The 24,203-nt window shown below is 42.0% G+C and overlaps 1 protein-coding gene across 2 annotated transcripts in view; it reads right to left on the reverse strand.

Annotated features, from left to right (window-relative positions):
- The window catches only part of LOC121580982 (5'-AMP-activated protein kinase subunit gamma-2), a 73,154-nt gene that overhangs the window by 41,262 nt on the left and 7,689 nt on the right, over nucleotides 1-24,203 (reverse strand). For both annotated transcript variants that reach the window (XM_041896238.2, XM_041896237.2), the window contains exons 2-3: nucleotides 14,203-14,274; nucleotides 9,946-10,213 (exon numbers count right to left, since the gene is read on the reverse strand). In XM_041896238.2, the coding sequence (XP_041752172.1) occupies nucleotides 9,946-10,213; nucleotides 14,203-14,274 (340 nt within the window). The remainder of the gene's footprint in view (nucleotides 1-9,945; nucleotides 10,214-14,202; nucleotides 14,275-24,203) is intronic.

A 24,203-nucleotide genomic window follows, 5' to 3' on the forward strand; every position in this document is an offset into this window, starting at 1 on the left:
CTGGGCATTTCCAGATAAGGGCATGAAAGAGCTACAGTTGTCTGCCATGGTGAGGGAGTGACAATGTCCAGACTATGGTAAACAACGCATGTAATATAGCTATAAAACTGAGGGACATTCTGATTATATTTGCGGGAGACAAATGCAGCCAGGATGGCATTGGAACAGACAGGCATCAACCTGATTCAATGACAACATAAATGTTTAAATTACCTTGAATGACAAATAGCTTATTATATTATAAAACCAAAATTCCAATGTATGCCAGGCATATGGACCCCTAGAGAAAATATATTTTTATTGACATCAAAAACACATTCATGGTTCCAGCTCCAAACAACTTCTCATAATGTGAGGGATGGAACAAAGCAAGGAAAGAACAGGGGGATAGCACACCCTTGTGGCAACTGTAGGATGGTTGCCGTGAACCTTGGAAGAGTAGTGTCTACAGTCAGAATCTGAGTTTCAGTCTGGTTGGTGACCCATATTCATCTTGAGGAAGAAACAGAGCTTGCCCCAAGCTAAGGACTGGCCCCAGATGGAGTGTTTCACTATAAAACTGCCAAACATGCCTCTTCATAGGAGCTGGGAAGAATGGGTGAACACCAGCCAGGGAAAATGACTCACTTTTAAACCAAAGTATTTCCATGCACAACAGACTAGTTTTCATTAGACCATCAACTATACAAGTACTGACACTGAAGAGCTTAAAGGGCAATTCCACCACTTTTCAAACTCATATTAATTATCTACAGCATCATACCAGTCTCTATATATGTGGAAATTGCGTGTTTCTATGATCTGTGGTTAAAGAAATAAGAAGAAACGTCCTGAAAAAAAATCACCATGTCACCACAAATGTCAGTGTTTGAAAATCACTGTTTTTAAAAAGTTGTAACATTTGATGATGTCATCGGGAATAACTTTTTAACTTTATATTTGTTTCTACATGACGTAGAAATGCATCCTTTTCACATACAGTGCATTCAGAAAGTATCCACACCCCTTGACTTCTTCCACATTCTGTTGTGTTACAGCCTGAATTTGAAATGTATTAAATTGAGATGTGTCACTGGCCTACACACAATACCTCATAATGTCAAAGAATTATGTTTTTAGAAATTTGTACAAATTAAAACAAAATGAAAAGCTGTAAAATGAGAAGTCAGTAAGTATTCAACCCCTTTGTTATGGCAAGCCTAAATAAGTTCAGGAGTAGAAATGTGCATTTGAATCATTTAGCAGACACTTATCCATAGCGACTTACAAGAGCAATTAGGGCACATCAACAGATTGTTCACAGAGTCAGCTCTGGGATTTGAACCAGCAACCTTTCAGTTAATGGCCCAACGCTCTTAACCACTAGACTACCTGCCACCCAAAAAAATTTGCTTAACAAGTAATAAGTTGCATGGACTCACTCTGTGTGCAATAATAAACGTGATTTTTTAAATGACTACATCATCCACATATACAATTATCTGTAAGGTCCCTCAGTCGAGCAGTGAATTTCAAACACAGATTCAACGACAAAGACCAGGGAGGTTTTACAATGTCTCGCAAAGAAGGGCACCTATTGAGATCTGTAAAAATTGAAGACATTGAATATCCCTTTGAGCATGGTTAAGTTATTAATTAAACTTAGGACGGTGTATCAATATACCCAGTCACTACAAAGATACAGGCGTCCATCCTAACTCAGTTGCCGGAGAGGAAAGAAACCGCTCAGGGATTTCACCATGTGGCCAATGGTGACTTTAAAACAGTTACAGAGTTTAATTGCTGTGATAGAAGAAAACTGAGGATGGATCAACAACATTGTAGTTACTCCACAATACTAGCCAAAATAATTAACTTTATGTCCTGAATACAAAGCGTTATGTTTGCGGCAAAGCCAACACAACACATCACTGAGTACCACTCTTCATATTTTCAAGCATGATGGTGGCTGCATCATGTTATGGGTATGCTTGTCATTGGCAAGGACTAGAGAGTTTTTCAGGATAAAAAGAAACGGAATAGAGCTTAGCACAGGCAAAATCCTAGAGGAAAACCTGGTTCAGTCTGCTTTCCAGACACTGGGTGACAAATTCACCTTTCAGCAGGACAATAACCTAAAACACAACGCCAAATCTAAACTGGAGTTGCTTACCAAGACAGCATTGAATGTTCCTGAGTGGCCTAGTTACAGTTTTGACTTAAATCAGTTTGATAATCTATGGCAAGACTTGAAAATGGCTGTTTAGCAATGATCAACAACCAACGTGACAGAGCTTGAATAATGTTTTTAAGAATACAGTGAGGGAAAAAAGAATTTGATCCCCTGCTGATTTTGTACATTTGCCCACTGACAAAGACATGATCAGTCTATAATTTTAATGGTAGGTTTATTTGAACAGTGATAATCAGAATAACAACAAAAAAATCAAGAAAAATGCATGTCAAAAATGTTATAAATTGATTTGCATTTTAATGAGGGAAATAAGTATTTGACCCCTCTGCAAAACATGACTTAGTACTTGGTGGCAAAACCCTTGTTGGCAATCACAGAGGTCAGACGTTTCTTGTAGTTGGCCACCAGGTTTGCATACATCTCAGGAGGGATTTTGTCCCACTCCACTTTGCAGATCTTCTCCAAGTCATTAAAGTTTCGAGCCTGACGTTTGGCAACTCGAACCTTCAGCTCCCTCCACAGATTTTCTATGGGATTAAGGTCTGGAGACTGGCTAGGCCACTCCAGGACCTTAATGTGCTTCTTCTTGAGACACTCCTTTGTTGCCTTGGCCGTGCTTTGGGTCATTGTCATGCTGGAATACCCATCCACGACCCATTTTCAATGCCCTGGCTGAGGGAAGGAGGTTCTCACCCAAGATTTGACGGTACATGGCGCCGTCCATCGGCCCTTTGATGCGGTGAAGTTGTCCTGTCCCCTTAGCAGAAAAACACCCCCAAAGCATAATGTTTCCACCTCCATGTTTGACGGTGGGGATGGTGTTCTTGGGGTCATAGGCAGCATTCCTCCTTCTCCAAATACGGCGAGTTAAGTTGATGCCAAAGAGCTCGATTTTGGTCTCATCTGACCACAATACTTTCACCCAGTTCTCCTCTGAATCATTCAGAGTTCATTGGCAAACTTCAGACAGACCTGTATATGTGCTTTCTTGAGCAGGGGGACCTTGCGGGCGCTGCAGGATTTCAGTCCTTCACGGCGTAGTGTGTTACCAATTGTTTTCTTGGTGACTATGGTCCCAGCTGCCTTGAAATCATTGACAAGATCCTCCCGTGTAGTTCTGGGCTGATTCCTCACCGTTCTCATGATCATTGCAACTCCACGAGGTGAGATCTTGCATGGAGCCACAGGCCGAGGGAGATCGACAGTTATTTTGTGTTTCTTCCATTTGCGAATAATCGCACCAACTGTTGTCACCTTCTCACTAAGCTGCTTGGCGATGGTCTTGCAGCCCATTCCAGCCTTGTGTAGGTCTACAATCTTGTCCCTGACATCCTTGGAGAGCTCTTTGGTCTTGGCCATGGTGGAGAGTTTGGAATCTGATTGATTGATTGCATCTGTGGACAGATGTCTTTTATACAGGTAACAAGCTGAGATTAGGAGCACTCCCTTTAAGAGTGTGCTCCTAATCTCAGCTCGTTACCTGTATAAAAAGACACCTGGGAGCCAGAAATCTTTCTGATTGAGAGGGGGTCAAACTTATTTCCCTCATTAAAATGCAAATCAATTAGTAACATTTTTGACAAAATGCGTTTTTCTGGATTTTTGTGTTGTTATTCTGTCTCTCACTGTTCAAATAAACCTACCATTAAAAATTATAGACTGATCATTTAATTGTCAGTGGCCAAACGTACAAAATCAGCAGGGGATCAAATACTTTTTCCCCTCACTGTAAATGTGAAAATATTGTACAATCCAGGTGTGCAAAGCGCTTAGAGACTCACCCAGAAAGACTCTATAACATGTATTGACAAAAGTTTGGACACACCTACTCATTCAAGGGTTTTTCTTATTTTTACAATTTTCTACATCGTAGAATAATATTGAAGACATCAAAACTATGAAATAACACATATGGAATCATGTAGTAACCAAAAAAGTGTTAAACAAAGATTCTTCAAAGTAGCCACCCTTTGCCTTGATGACAACTTTGAACACTCTTGGCATTCTCTCAACCATCTTCATGAAGTAGTCACCTGGAATGCATTTCAATTAATAGGTGTGCCTTGCTAAAAGTTAATTTGTGGAATTTCTTTCCTTCTTAATGCGTTTGAGCCAATCAGTTGTGTTGTGACAAGGTAGGGGTGGTATACAGAAGATAGCCCTTTATGGTAAAAGACCAAGTCCATATTATGTAAATAACAGCTCAAATAAGCAAAGAGAAACAACAGTCCATCATTACTTTAAGACATGAAGGTCAGTCAATACGGAAGATTTCAAGAACTTTGAACGTTTCTTCAAGTGTAGTCGCAAAAACCATCAAGCGCTATGATGAAACTGGCTCTCATGAGGACCGCCACAGGAAAGGAAGACAGAGTTACCTCTGCTGCAGAGGGCAAGTTCATTAGAGTTAACTGCACCTCAGATTGCAGCCCAGATAAATTATTCACAGAGTTCAAGTAACAGACACATCTCATCATCAACTGTTCAGAAGAGAGTGCGTGAATCAGGCCTTCATGGTCGAATTGCGGCAAAGAAACCACTACTAAAGGACACCAATAAGAAGAAGAGACTTGCTTGGGCCAAGAAACACGAGCAATGGACATTAGACCGGTGGAAATGTGTCTTTTGGTCTGATGAGTCCAAATTTGAGATTTTTGGTTCCAACCGCCGTGTCTTTGTGAGATGCAGAGTAGGTGAATGGATGATCTCCGCATGTGTGGTTCCAACCGTGAAGCATGGAGGAGGTGGTGTTATGGTGTGGGGGTGATTTGCTGGTGACAGTGTCTGTGATTTATTTATAATTCAAGGCACACACTTAACTAGCATGGCTACCACAGCATTCTGCAGCGATATGCCATCCCACCTGGTTTGCGCTTAGTGGAACTATCCTTTGTTTTTCAACAAGACAATGGCCCAACACCTCCAAGCTGTGTAAGGGCTATTTTACCAAGAAGGAGAGTGATGGAGTCCTGCATCAGATGACCTGGCCTCCACAATCACCCAACCTCAACCCAATTGAGATGGTTTGGGATGAGTTGGACCGCAGAGTGAAGGAAAAGCAGCCAACAAGTGCTCAGCATACAGTGGGGAAATAAAGTATTTAGTCAGCCACCAATTGTGCAAGTTCTCCCACTTAAAAATATGAGAGAGGCCTGTAATTTTCATCATAGGTACACGTCAACTATGACAGACAAAATGAGAAAAAAAAATCCAGAAAATCACATTGTAGGATTTTTAATGAATTTCATTTGCAAATTATGGTGGAAAATAAGTATTTGGTCACCTACAAAGAAGCAAGATTTCTGGCTCTCACAGACCTGTAACTTCTTCTTTAAGAGGCTCCTCTGTCCTCCACTCGTTACCTGTATTAATGGCACCTGTTTGAACTTGTTATCAGTATAAAAGACACCTGTCCACAACCTCAAACAGTCACACTCCAAACTCCACTATGGCCAAGACCAAAGAGCTGTCAAAGGACACCAGAAACAAAATTGTAGACCTGCACCAGGCTGGGAAGACTGAATCTGCAATAGGTAAGCAGCTTGGTTTGAAGAAATCAACTGTGGGAGCAATTATTAGGAAATGGAAGACATACAAGACCACTGATAATCTCCCTCGATCTGGGGCTCCATGCAAGATCTCACCCCGTAGGGTCAAAATGATCACAAGAACGGTGAGCAAAAATCCCAGAACCACACGGGGGGACCTAGTGAATGACCTGCAGAGAGCTGGGACCAAAGTAACAAAGCCTACCATCAGTAACACACTACGCCGCCAGGGACTCAAATCCTGCAGTGCTAGACGTGTCCCCCTGCTTAAGCCAGTACATGTCCAGGCCCGTCTGAAGTTTGCTAGAGTGCATCCAGAAGAGGATTGGGAAAATGTCATATGGTCAGATGAAACCAAAATATAACTTTTTGGTAAAAACTCAACTCGTCGTGTTTGGAGGACAAAAAATGCTGAGTTGCATCCAAAGAACACCATACCTACTGTGAAGCATGGGGGTGAAAACATCATGCTTTGGGGCTGTTTTTCTGCAAAGGGACCAGGACGACTGATCCGTGTAAAGGAAAGAATGAATGGGGCCATGTATCGTGAGATTTTGAGTGAAAACCTCCTTCCATCAGCAAGGGCATAGAAGATGAAACGTGGCTGGGTCTTTCAGCATGACAATGATCCCAAACACACCGCCCGGGCAACGAAGGAGTGGCTTCGTAAGAAGCATTTCAAGGTCCTGGAGTGGCCTAGCCAGTCTCCAGATCTCAACCACATAGAAAATCTTTGGAGGGAGTTGAAAGTCTGTGTTGCCCAGCGACAGCCCCAAAACATCACTGCTCTAGAGGAGATCTGCATGGAGGAATGGGCCAAAATACCAGCAACAGTGTGTGAAAACCTTGTGAAGACTTACAGAAAACGTTTGACCTGTGTCATTGCCAACAAAGGGTATATAACAAAGTATTGAGAAACTTTTGTTATTGACCAAATATTTATTTTCCACCATAATTTGCTAATAAATTCATTAAAAATCCTACAATGTGATTTTCTGGTTTTTCTTTTCTCATTTTGTCTGTCATAGTTGACGTGTACCTATGATGAAAATTACAGGCCTCTCTCATCTTTTTAAGTGGGAGAACTTGCACAATTGGTGGCTGACTAAATACTTTTTTTCCCCACTGTATGTGGGAACTCCTTCAAGACTGTTGGAAAAGCATTCCAGGTGAAGCTGGTTGAGAGAATGCCAAGAGTGTGCAAAGCTGTCATCAAGGCAAAGGGTTGCTACTTTGAATAATATAAAATATATTTTGATTTGTTTAACACTGTTTTGGTTATTACATGATTCCATGTGTTATTTCATAGTTTTGATGTCTTCACTATTATTCTACAATGTAGAAAATAATAACAAATAAAAACCCTTGAATGAGTAGGTGTGTCCAAACTTTTGACTGTACGTAAATTAGATATTTCTGTATTTAATTTAAAACATTTGCATTTGTTCTTATGGGGTATTGTGTCATGATGGGTGAGAAAAAAAAACAAATTTTAAATCAATTTTGAATTCAGGCTGTAATAAGTCAAGGGATATGAATACTTTCTGAAGCCACTGTAGACACTGGTATTGTGCTGGAAATAATGAAAATGGGGTTGAAATACAGTAGATTTGCACTTTAAAACTCCTTCGGTTAACTCTGCTCTCTGGCAAGGCAAGGAAGTTACCTTCTAACACTCAACAAATTACTTCCAAACCATAATTCTTAGGTACGTAATACTTTACGTGAAACCTCTAAAGGCTACATAACGCTGTCGTAACATTATAAATAGTCATGAAAGTGTAACCAACTTCTTAGCTGCCATTTCATTTGGTTGTTATAAGGCTGTTCTAAATTGTGTTTTAAGGAGTAAATACTAAGCAAAATTACTACCAGTGTTGTGTTCTTGACTCTGTATGTAATTTTGTAATTACAGTGGTGTGAAAAAGTGTTTGCCCCCTTCCTGATTTGTTATTTGTTTGCATGTTTGTCACACTTAAATGTTTCAGATCAAACTAATTTAAATATTAGTCAAAGATAACAAGTAAACACAAAATGCAGTTTTGAAATGAAGGTTGTTATTATTATTAAGGGAAAACAAAATCCAAACCCACATGGCCCTGTGTGAAAAAGTGATTGCCCCCTACAACCTAATAACTGGTTGGGCCACCCTTAGCAGCAACAACTGCAATCAAGCGTTTGCGATAACTTGAAATGAGTCTTTTACAGCGCTGTGGAGGAATTTTGGCCCAAACATCTTTGCAGAATTGTTGTAATTCAGCCACATTGGAGGGTTTTCGAGCATGAACTGCCTTTTTAAAGGTCATGCCACAGCATCTCAATAGGATTCAGGTCAGGACTTTGACTAGGCCACTCCAAAGTCTTCATTTTGTTTTTCTTCAGCCATTCAGAGGTGGACTTGCTGGTGTGTTTTGGATCATTGTCCTGCTGTAGAACCCAAGTTCGCTTCAGCTTGGGTCACGAACAGACGGCCGGACATTCTCTGTCAGGATTTTTTGGTAGACAGCAGAATTCATGGTTCCATTTATCACAGCAAGTCTTCCAGGTCCTGAAGCAGCAAAACAGGCCCAGACCATCACACTACCACCACCATATTTTACTGTTGGTATGATGTTCTTTTTCTGAAATGCGGTGTTACTTTTACGCCAGATGTAATGGGACACACACCTTCCAAAAAGTTCAACTTTTGTCTCGTCAGTCCACAGAGTTTTTTCCCAAAGGTCTTGGGGATCATCAAGATGTTTTCTGGCAAAAATGAGACGAGCCTTAATGTTCTTTTTGCTCAGCAGTGGTTTTCTTGGAACTCTAACAAGGAAGCCATTTTGGCCCAGTTTCTTTCTTATGGTGGAGTCATGAACACTGACCTTAACTGAGGCAAGTGAGGCCTGCAGCTCTTTGGATGTTGTTGTGGGGTCTTTTGTGACCTCTTGGATGAGTCGTCGCTGCGCTCTTGGGGTAATTTTGGTCGGCCGGCCACTCCTGGGAAGGTTCACCACTGTTCCATGTTTTCGCCATTTGTGGATAATGGCTCTCACTGTGGTTCGCTGGAGTCCCAAAGCATTAGAAATGGCTTTATAACCTTTTCCAGACTGATGGATCTCAATTACTTTCTTTCTCATTTGTTCCTGAATTTCTTTGGATCTCGGCATGATGTCTAGCTTTTGAGGATCTTTCGGTCTACTTCACTTTGTCAGGCAGGTCCTATTTAAGTGATTCCTTGATAGAGAACAGGTGTGGCAGTAATCAGGCCTGGGTGTGGCTAGAGAAATTGAACTCAGGTGTGATAAACCACAGTTGAGTTGTGTTATAACAGGGGGGGCAAACACTTTTTCACACAGGGCCATGTAGGTTTGGATTTTGTTTTCCCTTAATAATAACAACCTTCATTTCAAAACTGCATGTTGTGTTTACTTGTGTTATCTTTGACTAATATTACAATTTGTTTGATGACCTCAAACATTTAAGTGTGACAAACATGCAAACAAATAACAAATCAGGAAGGGGGCAAACACTTTTTCACACCACTGTATAACAATGTAATTTTGTCCTTATAATGAAAATTCTATGAACATTAGCTAGAAAGAATGTGCTTGGACTCTAGTTGAATGAATCCCAGAGGCCAGCAGCACAGTACATTAACTCAATCTGACATGCTTGCTTTCTGGCATCCATGAAAGCCAGAAATCAAAGTCAAAATCAAGTCCTATTTGTTTCTGTCACTTTCTATATTTTTACCCCAAGAATAAGTTGTTGACAGTGACAATGATGATACGAGTCTAAACAAGGAAGGAAGGCCATCTGTCTAGTCCTCTAATAATACAGTATGGCCCTCTCTAAGCTTAAGACCCAGAATACTCTTGGTCATGATGGGTCACTGAGCTCTCAGGACAAGGCAATGAGATGGTGATGCTTGCACTGTGTTTGCTTTCCAGGAGGGGTCTGCTGCCACCTACAGCTCTTGCAGGGCTTTTTAGCACTAATGTGCTGTGACTATAGGGTTTTAGTGTTATGACCATTTTCTTTTGAACCGCTACCTGTGTTTGCCATGCTATTTATTCCATATTATTACAACAGCGCATCTGCACATAATTCAGTTATAGATAATTCTGTCAGAATCAAAGTCTAAGGTCAAAATAATGCTGATAACTTCATGTCTTGAGGTTTTTCAGCATGTAAATACAGGAAACCACAGTCGGCTCTTTGAAATACATTTCTTTGTATTACCTTTCCTGGTCCTAGAGAAGAGCTTGATGCTAGAGTTGGACGAAGAGCGGAAGATACAACTGAAGCTGAGGCGGCAGGGTGACTTGGGAGGTGAGCGTTCCTGGTGGGCGGAGGGGTAGGGGAAGATGGTTCTGGATGAGCCCGGACTGGTCCGAGACTGGGAGTGGGCAGGGGCAGACATAGGACTAGATGGTTGGCTGACACAGGCAGCACCACCCCTCACAAATAGTCCTTTAGTTAGGCTGGCAGAGTGGCAGCAGACCTCTCCCTGAGATAGAAGAAAAGAGATGGGAGGGAATTTCATTTACAATGTGTCAGGTGGATGACACCAGGAAATACTAAGACAGAGGCTTTCTGCACTACAGTCATCAAAGAAACCACAACGCCAGCGTCGGCATAAAATGAAAATGTATCTTTGTTGGATGTATTCTGCATTAGAACCTGAATGGAATTTCTAAGGCTTGATATCACCATCTGTAGGAGAGATGTTCATGGCTTGGGTGTAGCCACTTCTCTTTGTGTGAGATATGAAACCATGTGTAATCAGAGCTATCACATTACAGTGTTACCCCTTTATTCATTTAGCAGCAGCTTCTTGCGAAAGAGCGTGTTTAGGCAAGCGAGTCAGCTTGGAGAGTTTTATCAGTAGATCTATCAGCTCATTCAAAACACGAGGAAAGACAGGTGGTTCATTCACTACATACAATATACTCTGGACAGTTGAAAAAAAGAGAACAATCAAATCTCAAGAAGGAATCAAATCTTAACGATTCAGAGAAAAGACTGAGGTTGTCGGGAAAATAACAAGTGAAAGGACTTAAAAACTGACTCAGACAATGTAAAGACAGAGAGAAAAGAGGAAGCTTGCTTTGCAGGGATCAATTTCCTGTATTTGATCCTACCATGTCTGGAGACTGTGGGTGGGGAAGTGCAATGAGGCAGTCTAAGGAGTTGGTAGAAAAAGCATGATAGAAAAAAAATGTTTTGTAAAAAGGAGAGGTAAAACCAAATCACTGCCAAACTCAAAACCAAAGGAGCCAAATATAGCCAGAGCTTGCACAACCAAGAAGTTGTCTAAAAATCTCTGATAGTCTTTGATACTTATCATACTTTCTACTATTTTAAATAAGTCAAACACCCTGTCATAGACTGTTCTCTCTTCAACCGCATGGCAAGTGGTACCGATGCACCAAGTCTGGAACCAACAAGACCCTGAACAGCTTCTACCCCAAAGCTAAATATTTAGTTAAATAGCTAACCAAATAGCTATCCGGACTATCTGCATTGACCCTTTTTGCACAAACTTTCTGTTTGACTCATCACATACGCTCCTGCTACTGTTCATTATATATCCTGTTGCCTAGTCACATTATTCATAGTTATACATACACAACTGCTCAAAAGTTTGGGGTCACTTAGAAATGTCCTTGTTTTCGAAAGAAAAGCAATTTTTTGTCCATTAAAATATCAAAATTGATCAGAAATACAGTGTAGACATTGTTAATGTTGTAAATGGCTATTGTAGCTTGAAACGGCTGATTTTTAATGGAATATCTACATAGGCCCATTATCAGCAGCCATCAGTCCTGTGTTCCAATGGCACGTTGTGTTTTCTAATCCAAGTTTATCATTTTCAAAGGCTAACTGATCATTAGAAAACCCTTTTGCAATTATGTTAGAACAGCTGAAAACTTTAAGATGGCCAAAGGAACACAGACACTGGACAGAGGAAGATTGGAAAAAAGTGTTATGGACAGACTAATCGAAGTTTGAGGTGTTCGGATCACTAAGAAGAACATTTGTGAGACACAGACCAAATGAAAAGATGCTGGAGGAGTGCTTGATGCCATCTGTCAAGCATGGTGGAGGCAATGTGATGGTCTGGGGGTGCTTTGGTGGTGGTAAAGTGGGAGATTTGTACAGGGTAAAAGGGATCTCGTAGAAGGAAGGCTATCACTCCATTTTGCCATGCCATGCCATACCCTGTGGACGGTGCTTGATTGGAGCCAATTTCCTCCTACAACAGGGCAATGACCCAAAGCAGAGCTCCAAACTATGCAATAACTATTTAGGGAAGAAGCAGTCAGCTGGTATTCTGTCTATAATGGAGTGGCCAGCACAGTCACTGGAACTCAACCCTATTGAGCTGTTGTGGGAGCAGCTTGACCGTATGGTACGTAAGAAGTGCCCATCAAGCCAATCCAACTTGTGGGAGCTGCTTCAGGAAGCATGGGGTAAAATCTCTTCAGATTACCTCAACTAATTGACAACTAGAATGCCAAAGGTCTGCAAGGCTGTAATTGCTGCAAATGGAGGATTCTTTAACGAAAGCAAAGTTTGAAGGACACAATTATTATTTCTATTAAAAATCATTATTTCTAACCTTGTCAATGACTACATTTCATATGCATTTTGCTATATTTCCTATTCAAACTCATTTCATGTATGTTTTCATGGAAAACAAGGACATTTCTAAGTGACCCCAAACATTTGAACGGTAGTGTACATACAGTGCATTCAGAAAGTATTCAGACCCCTTTACTTTTTCCACATTTTGTTACGTTACAGCCTTATTCAAAAATTTATTAAATCATTTTTTCCCATCAATCTACACACAATACCCCATAACGACAAAGCAAAAACAGGTTTTTAGAAATTTTTGCAAATGTATTAAAAATAAAAAACTGAAATATCACATTTACATAAGTATTCAGACCCTTTACTCAGCACTTTGTTGAAGCACCTTTGGCAGAGATTACAGCCTTGAGTCTTCTTCTGAGGTCCTGAGCACTCTGGAGCAGGTTTTCATCAAGGATCTCGCTGTACTTTGCTCTGTTCATCTTTCCCTCGATCCTGACTATTCTCCCTGTCCCTGCCGATGAAAAACATCACCACAGCATGATGTTGCCACCACCATACTTTACCGTAGGGATGGTGTCAGGTTTCCTCCAGACGTGACGCTTGGCATTCAGGCCAAAGAGTTCAATCTTGGTTTCATCAGACCAGAGAATCTTCTTTCTCATGGTCTGCAAGTCTTTAGGTGCCTTTTAGCTAACTCCAAGCGGGCTGTCATGTGCCTTTTACTGAGGAGTGGCTTCCGTCTGGCCACTCTACCATAAAGGCCTGATTGGTGGAGTGCTGCAGAGATGGTTGTCCTTCTGGAACGTTCTCCCATCTCCACAAAGGAACTCTGGAGTTCCAGCTCTAGGAAGAGTCTTGGTGGTTCTAAACTACTTCCATTTAAGAATGATGGAGGCCACTGTGTTCTTGGGAACATTCAACGCTTTTGTTACCCTTCCCCAGATCTGTGCCTCGACACAATCCTGTCTCGGAGCTCTGAAAATGCACTGTCAACTGTGGGACCTTATATAGACAGGTGTGTGCCTTTCCAAATCATGTCCAAACAATTGAATTTACCACAGGTGGATACCAATCAAGCTGTAGAAACATCTCACGGATGATCAATGGAAACAGGATGCACCGGAGCTCAATTTCGAGTCTCATAGCAAAGGGTCTGAATACTTACGTAAATAAAAGGTATTTGTTAAAATGTCTAAAAACCTGTTCTCGCTGAGTTATTATGGGGTATTGTGTGTAGATTGATGAGGAAAAACTTAAATTTAATCAATTTTAGAATAAGGCTGTAACGTAACAAAATATGGAAAAAGTCAAGGGGTCTGAATACTTTCTGAATGCACTGTATCTACCTCAATTACCTCGTAACCCTGCAAATTGACTTGTTACTGGTACCCCGTGTATATAGGCAAGTTAGCGTTACTCATTGTGTATTTATTATTAAGTGTTATTACTTTTTTATTTTATTTCTCTATTTAATTTCTCTCTGCATTGTTGGGAAGGGCCTGTAAGTAAGCATTTCACTGTTAGTCTACTCCTGTTGTTTACAAAGCATGAGATTAATAAAATGTGATTTAATTTGATAAAATGTAAATGATTACCTTGCATTCATCCTATTCGGTCTGATCTTTCGGTATAACCCTGAGCTTCTGCAGAGCAATCTTCATATGTACAGAGGGACCTCTACCATGACATCTACAAACTCACGGTCATGTGAGATCCATTTTCACAGGTGATTGTCAGCAGAGGGCTCCGGAACAATGATTGTCTGACTGTCTCACTGCCTGTGTCCAAACATGTTGCTTAGATAACTTAAAACTATAAAAATGAAAGGTAAAGGTGAGAAACACAACGCTGTTAGTCATTGTGTGTAAACACGAGTATGAAGAGAAGACAATTTACCTTAGGAGAGCCATCCTTGTCCGAGCCACCAGACTCAGCATCCAGTATGGGGGAGGTAAAAGCACTAAGGTCCTGCAGACAGACAGGGAAGGCTTGGTGTCAAACTGTCAATAAGATAATACTAAAAGGCTGATCACTTAACATTCAGGACATGCCTCAGAATAACAAACTGGCATGTTATGACATGCAGCATTTATTTCTCAACACCATTATCAATACGTCTTGTCAATAAGTTAAGTGTAGTCAACATTTTAGCCAATTTTAACAAGAAAAATGTACTATCGATGTTACACCCATTTACTGTAATTTACAGCTTTAGGTTCAATCATTTGAAAATCTGCTTCCGGCAAGACGTTAACCTCTGAATGAGGAGAAACATGTTAAACCACTACTGGGGCATGACATGACCAGGAAATACATTTACCTTGCATTCTTCCTCATAGCAAGGATTGGGTTTCCCCATACTGCACTGTATTCAAAACAAAAATCTAAGTTAAGTGAGAAGTATGCATTGGTCTGAAGCCAAAAAAAGAAAGGAAATTCACATGAGCATCACAATGCCTATTACACCCATGCTCTACCAAGGTTTTCCAGCACACAGCTTTGACCTACTACAGTAGCTACAGTACATTTTAAGTATTGATAGAGTGCAAAGCACCATGTGTATGCATTTGAATTGGCATAAGTTGTTTGTCAGCTCCACATGGGCCAGCTTTAATTTCTCCGTGACAGGCAAATGCCCACAATCCGCCACTCTGCCATAAAGCACTGTGGCGTACATCTCACGGATGAGGGCAATGACCACTTCCTTGAGTCTGAGAGCTGGTCTCGCCTCCGTTCTAGAAAAACGCACGCAGTAGTACACACCACCACACTCACTGCCTCTTGCCTGCCACTCCACGAACCCAAAGGCTCTTTTAAGAGACACCTAATAAATTAAAATAAGTGTGTGTGTGTGTTTGTCGGGAGTGGGCTGTCAAAACAAAATAATGGTCAAAATGTATCCTCCGGGAGGCGAACCCACAATCTTCAAATCCACAGAAGGAAACTAACCATTACACTACGAACCCTGTTCCTAAAAAGTTGATTTCGACAGAGCATTTAGATGAACATTCTGGAAGTGATTTTGTTCATTCACTCAGTACTGATTGAACATTTATTTCTCTTGCTTGGTTAAAATAAGTCTAAAACAGTTGACTTGTTGAAAAATACTAATTTAAATCACATAGCTAACCAAGTTAGCAAGCATATCATTTTATTTTGACTGTGCACAGCATGGTGCACAATTTAAGCAAGCAGAGAGCGGGTTCAATTAATCTGGCCCGGGATACAACGGGCTATGGCCTGTCACGTCTTCGGGCGAAAGCGGGGAGGGAAGGCAGATAAAGCGTTTTTATCAAAAGCAATCACTTTTGCATGTATAAACACAAATCCTACTCTTTAATACACATGCTTAATAACATCACTTGTTTTGAGCCAACTTCACCGTCGGACAGAGCGGGGCACCTGGCTCACGCCTGGGAGGCAGCCCGGTTCCAAATCGAATGCAATCGACTTTCAGCCGGTGCAAAAAACGCCTACACAGGCACCCGGGCGATATTAACTGACCCCCTCAATGATTCTGATTTTGTTTTACCTGGGTGCACCGTGTGCAGCACCCGCACCCTCTGACTACTTTTTACTTTTGGATGGCAACTTCAGATTTTCTGGGAACACACTGAAAAGTAACTTGACACTGTGTTAATCCTCTAGAATGTTAGCTAACTACCTAGATAATCAAAATATCTGTATGCATTTATTGATTAACCTCAGCTTGAATACCACCAAATAGCTACCTAGCTATCTACAGTAGCCTAGGTTTGTTAGCATTCAATTCTTATGACTGGCAGACTGGTGCAAGCAGCGGTGTTGTTGCCGAGCAACCGACCAGTTTAAAAACTCTGAGCTTCGGCAAAAAAAAAAGACGTTAGCATTGTCAGAAATGCTACAAAAAGGTAGCACATCGTTGGTTCTTAATGGACAGAAATTAGCATGTGAAAGCGATAAATTATCAAATGTAATCAAAACTGTTGCCCCAACAAACGTATTCAGTCTGAAAGGTGGCCCTAATGCTAACAACCCTGTTAAAAATCCGGTATGTGGTTCTCAGTAATGGATGGACAGCTCATGACGAGAGGCAGGGAGTGTGTTGTGTAGCTTCAATCAAGTTTATTTAGTATCATATTGGCTTAGATATGATGGTAGGGTGATTTGAATTTAACACTGAGCTTCATCCAATCCCTATAAATCAAATCAAATTGTATTTGTCACATACACGTGTTTAGCAGATGTTATCGCTGGTGTTGCGAAATGCTTGTGCTTCTAGCTCCGACAGTGCAGTAATATCTAACAAGTAATATCTAACAATTTCACAACATATACCCAATACACACAAATCTAAGTAAGGAAAGGAATTTAAGAATATATCCATATATGGACAAGCAATGACAGAGCGGCATGGACTAAGATACAGTAGAATATTATAGAATACAGCGTATATAGAATACAGCAATGCAAGATATGTAAACATTATTAAAGTCACTAGTGTTCAATTTCTTAAAGTAGCCAGTGATTTCAATAGGCAGCAGCAGCCTCTAATGTGCTAGTGATGACTATTTAACAGTCTGATGGCCTTGAGATAGAAGCTGTTTTTCATTCTCTCGGTCACAACTTTGATGCACCTGTACTGACCTCGACTTCTGGATGATAGCGGGGTGAACAGGCAGTGGCTCGGGTAGTTGATGTCCTTGATGATCTTTTTGGCCTTCCTGTGACATTGGGTGCTGTAGGTGTCCTGGAGGGCGGGTAGTTTGCCCCCGGTAATGCGTTCGGCAGACCGCACCCCCCTCTGGAGAGCCCTGCGGTTGCGGGCGGTGCAGTTGCCATACCAGGAGGTGATACAGCCCGACAGGATGCTCTCAATTGTGCATCTGTAAAAGTTTGTGAGGGTTTTAGGTGCCAAGCCACATTTCTTCAGCCTCCTGAGGTTGAAGAGGCTCTGTTGCGCCTTCTTCACCACACTGTCTGCGTGGGTGGACCAATTCAGTTTGTCAGTGATGTGTACGCCAAGGAACTTGAAGCTTTCCACCTTCTCCACTGCAGTCCCGTCGATGTGGATAGGGGAGTGCACCCTCTGCTGTTTCCTGAAGTCCACGATCATCTCCTTTGTTTTGTTGATGTTGAGTGAGAGGTTATTTTCCTGGCACCACACTCCCAGAGCCCTCACCTACTCCCTGTAGGCTGTCTCGTCATTGTTGGTAATCAAGCCTACTACTGTTGTGTTGTCTGCACACTTGATGATTGAGTTGGAGGCGTGCTTGGCCACGCAGTCATGGGTGAACAGGGAGTACAGGAGGGGGCTGAGCACGCACCCTTGTGTGGCCCCAGTGTTGAGGATCAGCGAAGTAGAGATGTTGTTTCCTACCTTCACCACCTGGGGGTGGCACGTCAGGAAGTCCAGGACCCAGTTGCACAGGGCGGGGTTCAGACCCAGGGCCTCGAGCTTAATGATGAGCTTAGAGGGTACTATGGTGTTGAATGCTGAGCTATAGTCAATGAACAGCATTCTTACATAGGTATTCCTCTTATCCAGATGGGATAGGAAAGTGTGCAGTTTGATGGCGATTGCATCGTCTGTGGATCTATTGGGGAGGTAAGCAAATTGAAGTGGGTCTAGGGTGACAGGTAAGGTAGAGGTGATATAATCCTTGATTAGTCTCTCAAAGCACTTCATGATGACAGAGGTGAGTGCTACTGGGCGATAGTCATTTAGTTCAGTTACCTTTGCTTTCTTGGGTACAGGAACAATGGTGGCCATCTTGAAGCATGTGGGGACAGCAGACTAGGAAAGGGAGAGATTGAATATGTCCATAAACACACCAGCCAGCTGGTCTGCGCATGCTCTGAGGACGCGGCTAGGAATGAAGTCTGGGCCGGCAGCCTTGCGGGGGTTAACATGTTTAAATGTCTTACTCACGTCGGCCACGGAGAAGGAGAGGCCACAGTCCTTGGTAGCGGGCCTCATCAGTGGCACTGTGTTATCCTCAAAGCGGGCGAAGGTGTTTAGCTTGTCTGGAAGTGAGACGCCCGTGTTGGCGACGTGGCTGGTTTTCCCTTTGTAATCCGTGATTGTCTGTAGACCCTGCCACATACATCTCGTGTCTGAGCCGTTGAATTGCGACACCACGTTGTGTCTATACTGATGTTTTGCCAGTTTAATTGCCTTGCGGAGTGAGCAGCTACACTGTTTGTATTCTACCATATATCCAGTCACCTTGCCTTGGTTAAATGCAGTGGTTCGCGCTTTCAGTTTTGCGCGAATGCTGCCATCTATCCACGGTTTCTGGTTAGGGTAGGTTTTAATAGTCACAGTGGGCACAACATCACCTATACACTTCCTGATAAACTCAGTCACCGTTTCAGTGTATTCGCAAGCTACCCGGAACATATCCCAGTCCGCGTGATCAAAACAATCTTGAAGCGTGGATTCCGATTGATCAGACCAGCATTGAATAGCCCTTAGCACGGGTACTTCCTGTTTGAGTTTCTGCCTATAGGAAGGGAGGAGCAAAATGGAGTCGTGGTCAGATTTGCCGAAAGGAGGGCGGGGGAGGGCCATATAACCATCCCGGAAGTTCGAATAGCAATGGTCGAGGATTTTAGCAGTACAACAGTCTATATGTTGATAGAACTTCGGCAGCCTAGTCCTCAAATTTGCTTTGTTAAAATCCCCGGCTACAATAAATGCAGCCTCAGGATATGTGGTTTCCAGTTTGCATAAAGTCCAGTGAAGTTCTTTGAGGGCTGTCGTGGTATCGGCTTGGGGGGGATATACACGGCAGTCACTAAAACCAAAGAAAATTATCTTGGGAGATAATACGGTCAGCATTAGATTGCGAGGTATTCTAGGTCGGGTGAACAAAAGGACTTGAGTTCCTGTATGTTACTACAATTACACCATGAGTCGTTAATCATGAAAAACACACACCTCGCCCTTCTGCTTCCCGGAGAGATATTTATTCCTGTCTGCGCGATGAACTGAGAACCCATCTGGCTGGACCGATTTCGACAGAACATCCCCAGAGAGCCATGTTTCCGTGAAACATAGTATGTTACAGGCCCTGATGTCTCTCTGGAAAAAAATCCTTGCCCTGAGCTCGTCGACCTTGTTATCCAAAGACTGAACATTAGCGAGTAGTATACTTGGAAGCGGTGGGTGGTGTGCGCGCCTCCTAAGTCGAACCAGCAGGCCGCTCCGAGTGCCTCTCCTCCGCTGGCGATGTTTTGGGTCAGCCGCTGGAATCAGTTCAGTTACCCTGGGGAGAATAAACAAAGGATCTGCTTCGGGAAAGTCGTATTCCTGGTCGTAATGCTGGTGAGTTACCGCCGCTCTGATATCCAATAGTTTCTCCAGGCTGTATGTAATGATACAAAACATTGAGCTAATAATGTAAAAAATAATACATTAAAAAATAATAATACCGCAAAGTTTCCTAAGAGCTAGTCGCGAGGCCGCCATCTTCGTCGGCGCCAAGTAGTCCAGTATGCTCTACACTATTATACAGTGGGGGAAAAAGTATTTAGTCAGCCACCAATTGTGCAAGTTCTCCCACTTAAAAAGATGAGAGAGGCCTGTAATTTTCATCATAGGTACGCGTCAACTATGACAGACAAAATGAGATTTTTTTTCTCCAGAAAATCACATTGTAGGATTTTTAATGAATTTATTAGCAAATTATGGTGGAAAATAAGTATTTGGTCAATAACAAAAGTTTCTCAATACTTTGTTATATACCCTTTGTTGGCAATGACACAGGTCAAACGTTTTCTGTAAGTCTTCACAAGGTTTTCACACACTGTTGCTGGTATTTTGGCCCATTCCTCCATGCAGATCTCCTCTAGAGCAGTGATGTTTTGGGGCTGTCGCTGGGCAACACAGACTTTCAACTCCCTCCAAAGATTTTCTATGTGGTTGAGATCTGGAGACTGGCTAGGCCACTCCAGGACCTTGAAATGCTTCTTACGAAGCCACTCCTTCATTGCCCGGGCGGTGTGTTTGGGATCATTGTCATGCTGAAAGACCCAGCCACGTTTCATCTTCAATGCCCTTGCTGATGGAAGGAGGTTTTCACTCAAAATCTCACGATACATGGCCCCATTCATTCTTTCCTTTACACGGATCAGTCGTCCTGGTCCCTTTGCAAAAAAACAGACCCAAAGCATGATGTTTCCACCCCCATGCTTCACAGTAGGTATGGTGTTCTTTGGATGCAACTCAGCATTCTTTGTCCTCCAAACACGACGAGTTGAGTTTTTACCAAAAAGTTCTATTTTGGTTTCATCTGACCATATGACATTCTCCCAATCCTCTTCTGGATCATCCAAATGCACTCTAGCAAACTTCAGACGGGCCTGGACATGTACTGGCTTAAGCAGGGGGAAACGTCTGGCACTGGAGGATTTGAGTCCCTGGCGGCGTAGTGTGTTACTGATGGTAGGCTTTGTTACTTTGGTCCCAGCTCTCTGCAGGTCATTCACTAGGTCCCCCCGTGTGGTTCTGGGATTTTTGCTCACCGTTCTTGTGATCATTTTGACCCCACTGGGTGAGATCTTGCGTGGAGCCCCAGATTGAGGGAGATTATCAGTGGTCTTGTATGTCTTCCATTTCCTAATAATTGCTCCCAAAGTTGATTTCTTCAAACCAAGCTGCTTACCTATTGCAGATTCAGTCTTCCCAGCCTGGTGCAGGTCTACAATTTCGTTTCTGGTGTCCTTTGACAGCTCTTTGGTCTAGGCCATAGTGGAGTTTGGAGTGTGACTGTTTGAGGTTGTGGACAGGTGTCTTTTATACTGATAAGTTCAAACAGGTGCCATTAATACAGGTAACGAGTGGAGGACAGAGGAGCCTCTTAAAGAAGAAGTTACAGGTCTGTGAGAGCCAGAAATCTTGCTTGTTTGTAGGTGACCAAATACTTATTTTCCACCATAATTTGCAAATAAATTCATAAAAAATGTGATTTTCTGGAGAAAAAAAATCTCAATTTGTCTGTCATAGTTGACGTGTACCTATGATGAAAATTACAGGCCTCTCTCATCTTTTTAAGTGGGAGAACTTGCACAATTGGTGGCTGACTAAATACTTTTTTCCCCCACTGTATATTGTATAATAGTGTAGAGCATCCAAGCCAATCATCAGGTTTCACAGGTGAAAAGGTAATATTTCGTAGCAATAAACCATTGTAATTGCATGGAAAAGCAGATGTGTATACACATGTCTAGAGGTATTTTTTCATTGATAGATTACTCCTGGGAGGGCATGGGACTGCTCCAATGATGGATGCCATCCAAAGAATACCTACATGAGCTGCAGCAACATGCACCCAGCACCAACAATAACATGCTCTGCAGATTTTGAGGGACATTGCCTTGACATAGAAAATGCAAGCTTAAATAATTAATTGAACAAAAATATACATATACACACACACAGACTTTTGCCACTTTGTTACGTTACAGCCTTATTCTAAAATTGATTAAATAGTTTTTTTCTTCATCAATCTACACACAATACCCAATAATGACAACGCAAAAACAGGTTTGTAGAAACATTTGCAAAAAAATAAAAATGAAATCACATTTAAACAATTACTTTGGCAGAGATTATAGCCCCGAGTCTTCTTGGGTATGATGCTACAAGCTTGGCACACCTGTATTTAAAGGTGTTTCTCCCATTCTTCTATGCAGATCCTCTCACGCTCTGTCAGGTTGGATGGGGTGCGTTGCTGCACAGCTATTTTCAGGTATCGCCAGAGAGTTCGATCGGGTTCAAGTCTGGGCTCTGGCTGGCTCACTCAAGGACATTCAGAGACTTGTCCCGAAGCCACTCCTGCGTTGTCTTGGCTGTGTGCTTAGGGTCCTTGTCCTGTTGGAAGGTGAACCTCTGCCCTAGTCTGAGGTCCTAAGCGCTTTTTAATCAATTTTAGAATAAGGCTGTAAAGTAACAAAAAGGTGGAAAAAGTGAAGGGGTCTGAATACTTTCCGAATGCACTGTAAATGCAACAATGAAAGATTTTACTGAGTTAAAGTTCATATAAAGAAATCAGTCAATTTAAATAAATAAATTAAGGCCTAATCTATGGATTTCACATGAATACAGATATGCATCTGTTGGTCACAGATACCTTTTCAAAAAGGTAGGGGCGTGGATAGGGCTGTGGTGGTCACAAAATGTAGTCAGCCGGTGATTGACAAGCAATAACTGTCGGTCTCACGGTAATTGACCGTTAAAGATAAACACATTCAGCATCTCCTGGCTTCTACACATAGCCTACAAGCCACTTACGCAGACCTTTGGAACATCTACATTTAAAAAAGTATTAAAAATCCATGTAAGATAGCGTGTAGTCTATTTCAGAAGAACAGAATAGCATACTCTGAGTCGTCCTTATGTTAGGTCCTGATCTGGCTATGCCAAAAGGCTGTGTGCTACACTAGTTCATTTAGCAGACAAGATTTGCTTAGAATTCCGTGGCATTAGTTTAAAGTATGAAGAATATAAAATAACAAAGCTGAATAAAATAGAAAAAGAACATGCGGCTACTTTGTGTGGAGCAGTTAACAAAAAAATAGGTATTCCTACAGTTGGAAGTTTACATACACCTTAGCCAAATACATTTAAACTCAGTTTTTCACAATTCCTGACATTTAATCCTAGTAAAATTCCCTGTCTTAGGTCAGTTAGGATCACCACTTTATTTTAAGAATGTAAAATGTCAGAATAATAGTAGAGAGAATGATTTATTTAAGCTTTTATTTATTTCATCACATTCCCAGTGGGTCAGAAGTTTACATGCACTCAATTAGTATTTGGTAGCGTTGCCTTTAAGTTGTTTAACTTGGGTCAAATGTTTCGGGTAGCCTTCCACAAGCTTCCCACAATAAGTTGGGTGAATTTTGGCCCATTCCTCCTGAAAGAGCTGGTGTAACTGAGTCAGGTTTGTAGGCCTCCTTGCTCGCACACGCATTTTCAGTTCTGCGCACACATATTCTATAGGATTGAGGTCAGGGCTTTGTGATGGCCACTCCAATACCTTGACTTTGTTGTCCTTAAGCCATTTTGCCACAACTAGTATGCTTGGGGTCATTGTCCATTTGGCAGACCCATCTGCGACCAAGCTTTAACTTCCTGACTGATGTCTTGAGATGTTGCTTCAATATATCCACATAATTTTTATTCCTTATGATGCCATCTATTTTGTGAAGTGCACCAGTCCCTCCTGCAGCAAAGCACCCCCACAGCATGATGCTGCCACCTCCGTGCTTCACGGTTGGGATGGTGTTCTTAGGCTTGCAAGCATCTCCCTTTTACCTCCAAACATAACGGTGGTCATTATGGCCAAACAGTTCTATTTTTGTTTCATCAGACCAGAGGACATTTCTCCAAAAAGTATGTTCTTTGTCCCCATGTGCAGTTGAAAACTGTAGTCTGGCTTTTCTATGGCGGTTTTGGAGCAGTGGCTTCTTCCTTGCTGAGCAGCCTTTCAGGTTATGTCGATATAGGACTCGTTTTACTGTGGATATAGATACTTTTGTACCCGTTTCCTACAGCATCTTCGCAAGGTCCTTTGCTGTTGTTCTGGGATTGATTTGCACTTTTCGCACCAAAGTACGTTCATCTCTAGGAGACAGAACGCGCCTCCTTCCTGAGCGGTATGACGGCTGTGTGGTCCCATGGTGTTTATACTTGCATACTATTGTTTGTACAGATTAACGTGGTACTTTCAGGCGTTTGGAAATTGCTCCCAAGGATGAACCAGACTTGTGGAAGTCTACCATTTTATTTTCTGAGGTCTTGGCTGATTTCTTTTGATTTTCCAATGATGTCAAGCAAAGAGGCACTGAGTTTGAAGCTAGGCCTTGAAATGCAGCCACAGGTACACCTCCAATTTTTTTTAATAGTCATT

This window comes from Coregonus clupeaformis, chromosome 14 (genome assembly GCF_020615455.1).
Source record: "Coregonus clupeaformis isolate EN_2021a chromosome 14, ASM2061545v1, whole genome shotgun sequence".
Taxonomy (NCBI): Eukaryota; Metazoa; Chordata; class Actinopteri; order Salmoniformes; family Salmonidae; genus Coregonus; species Coregonus clupeaformis.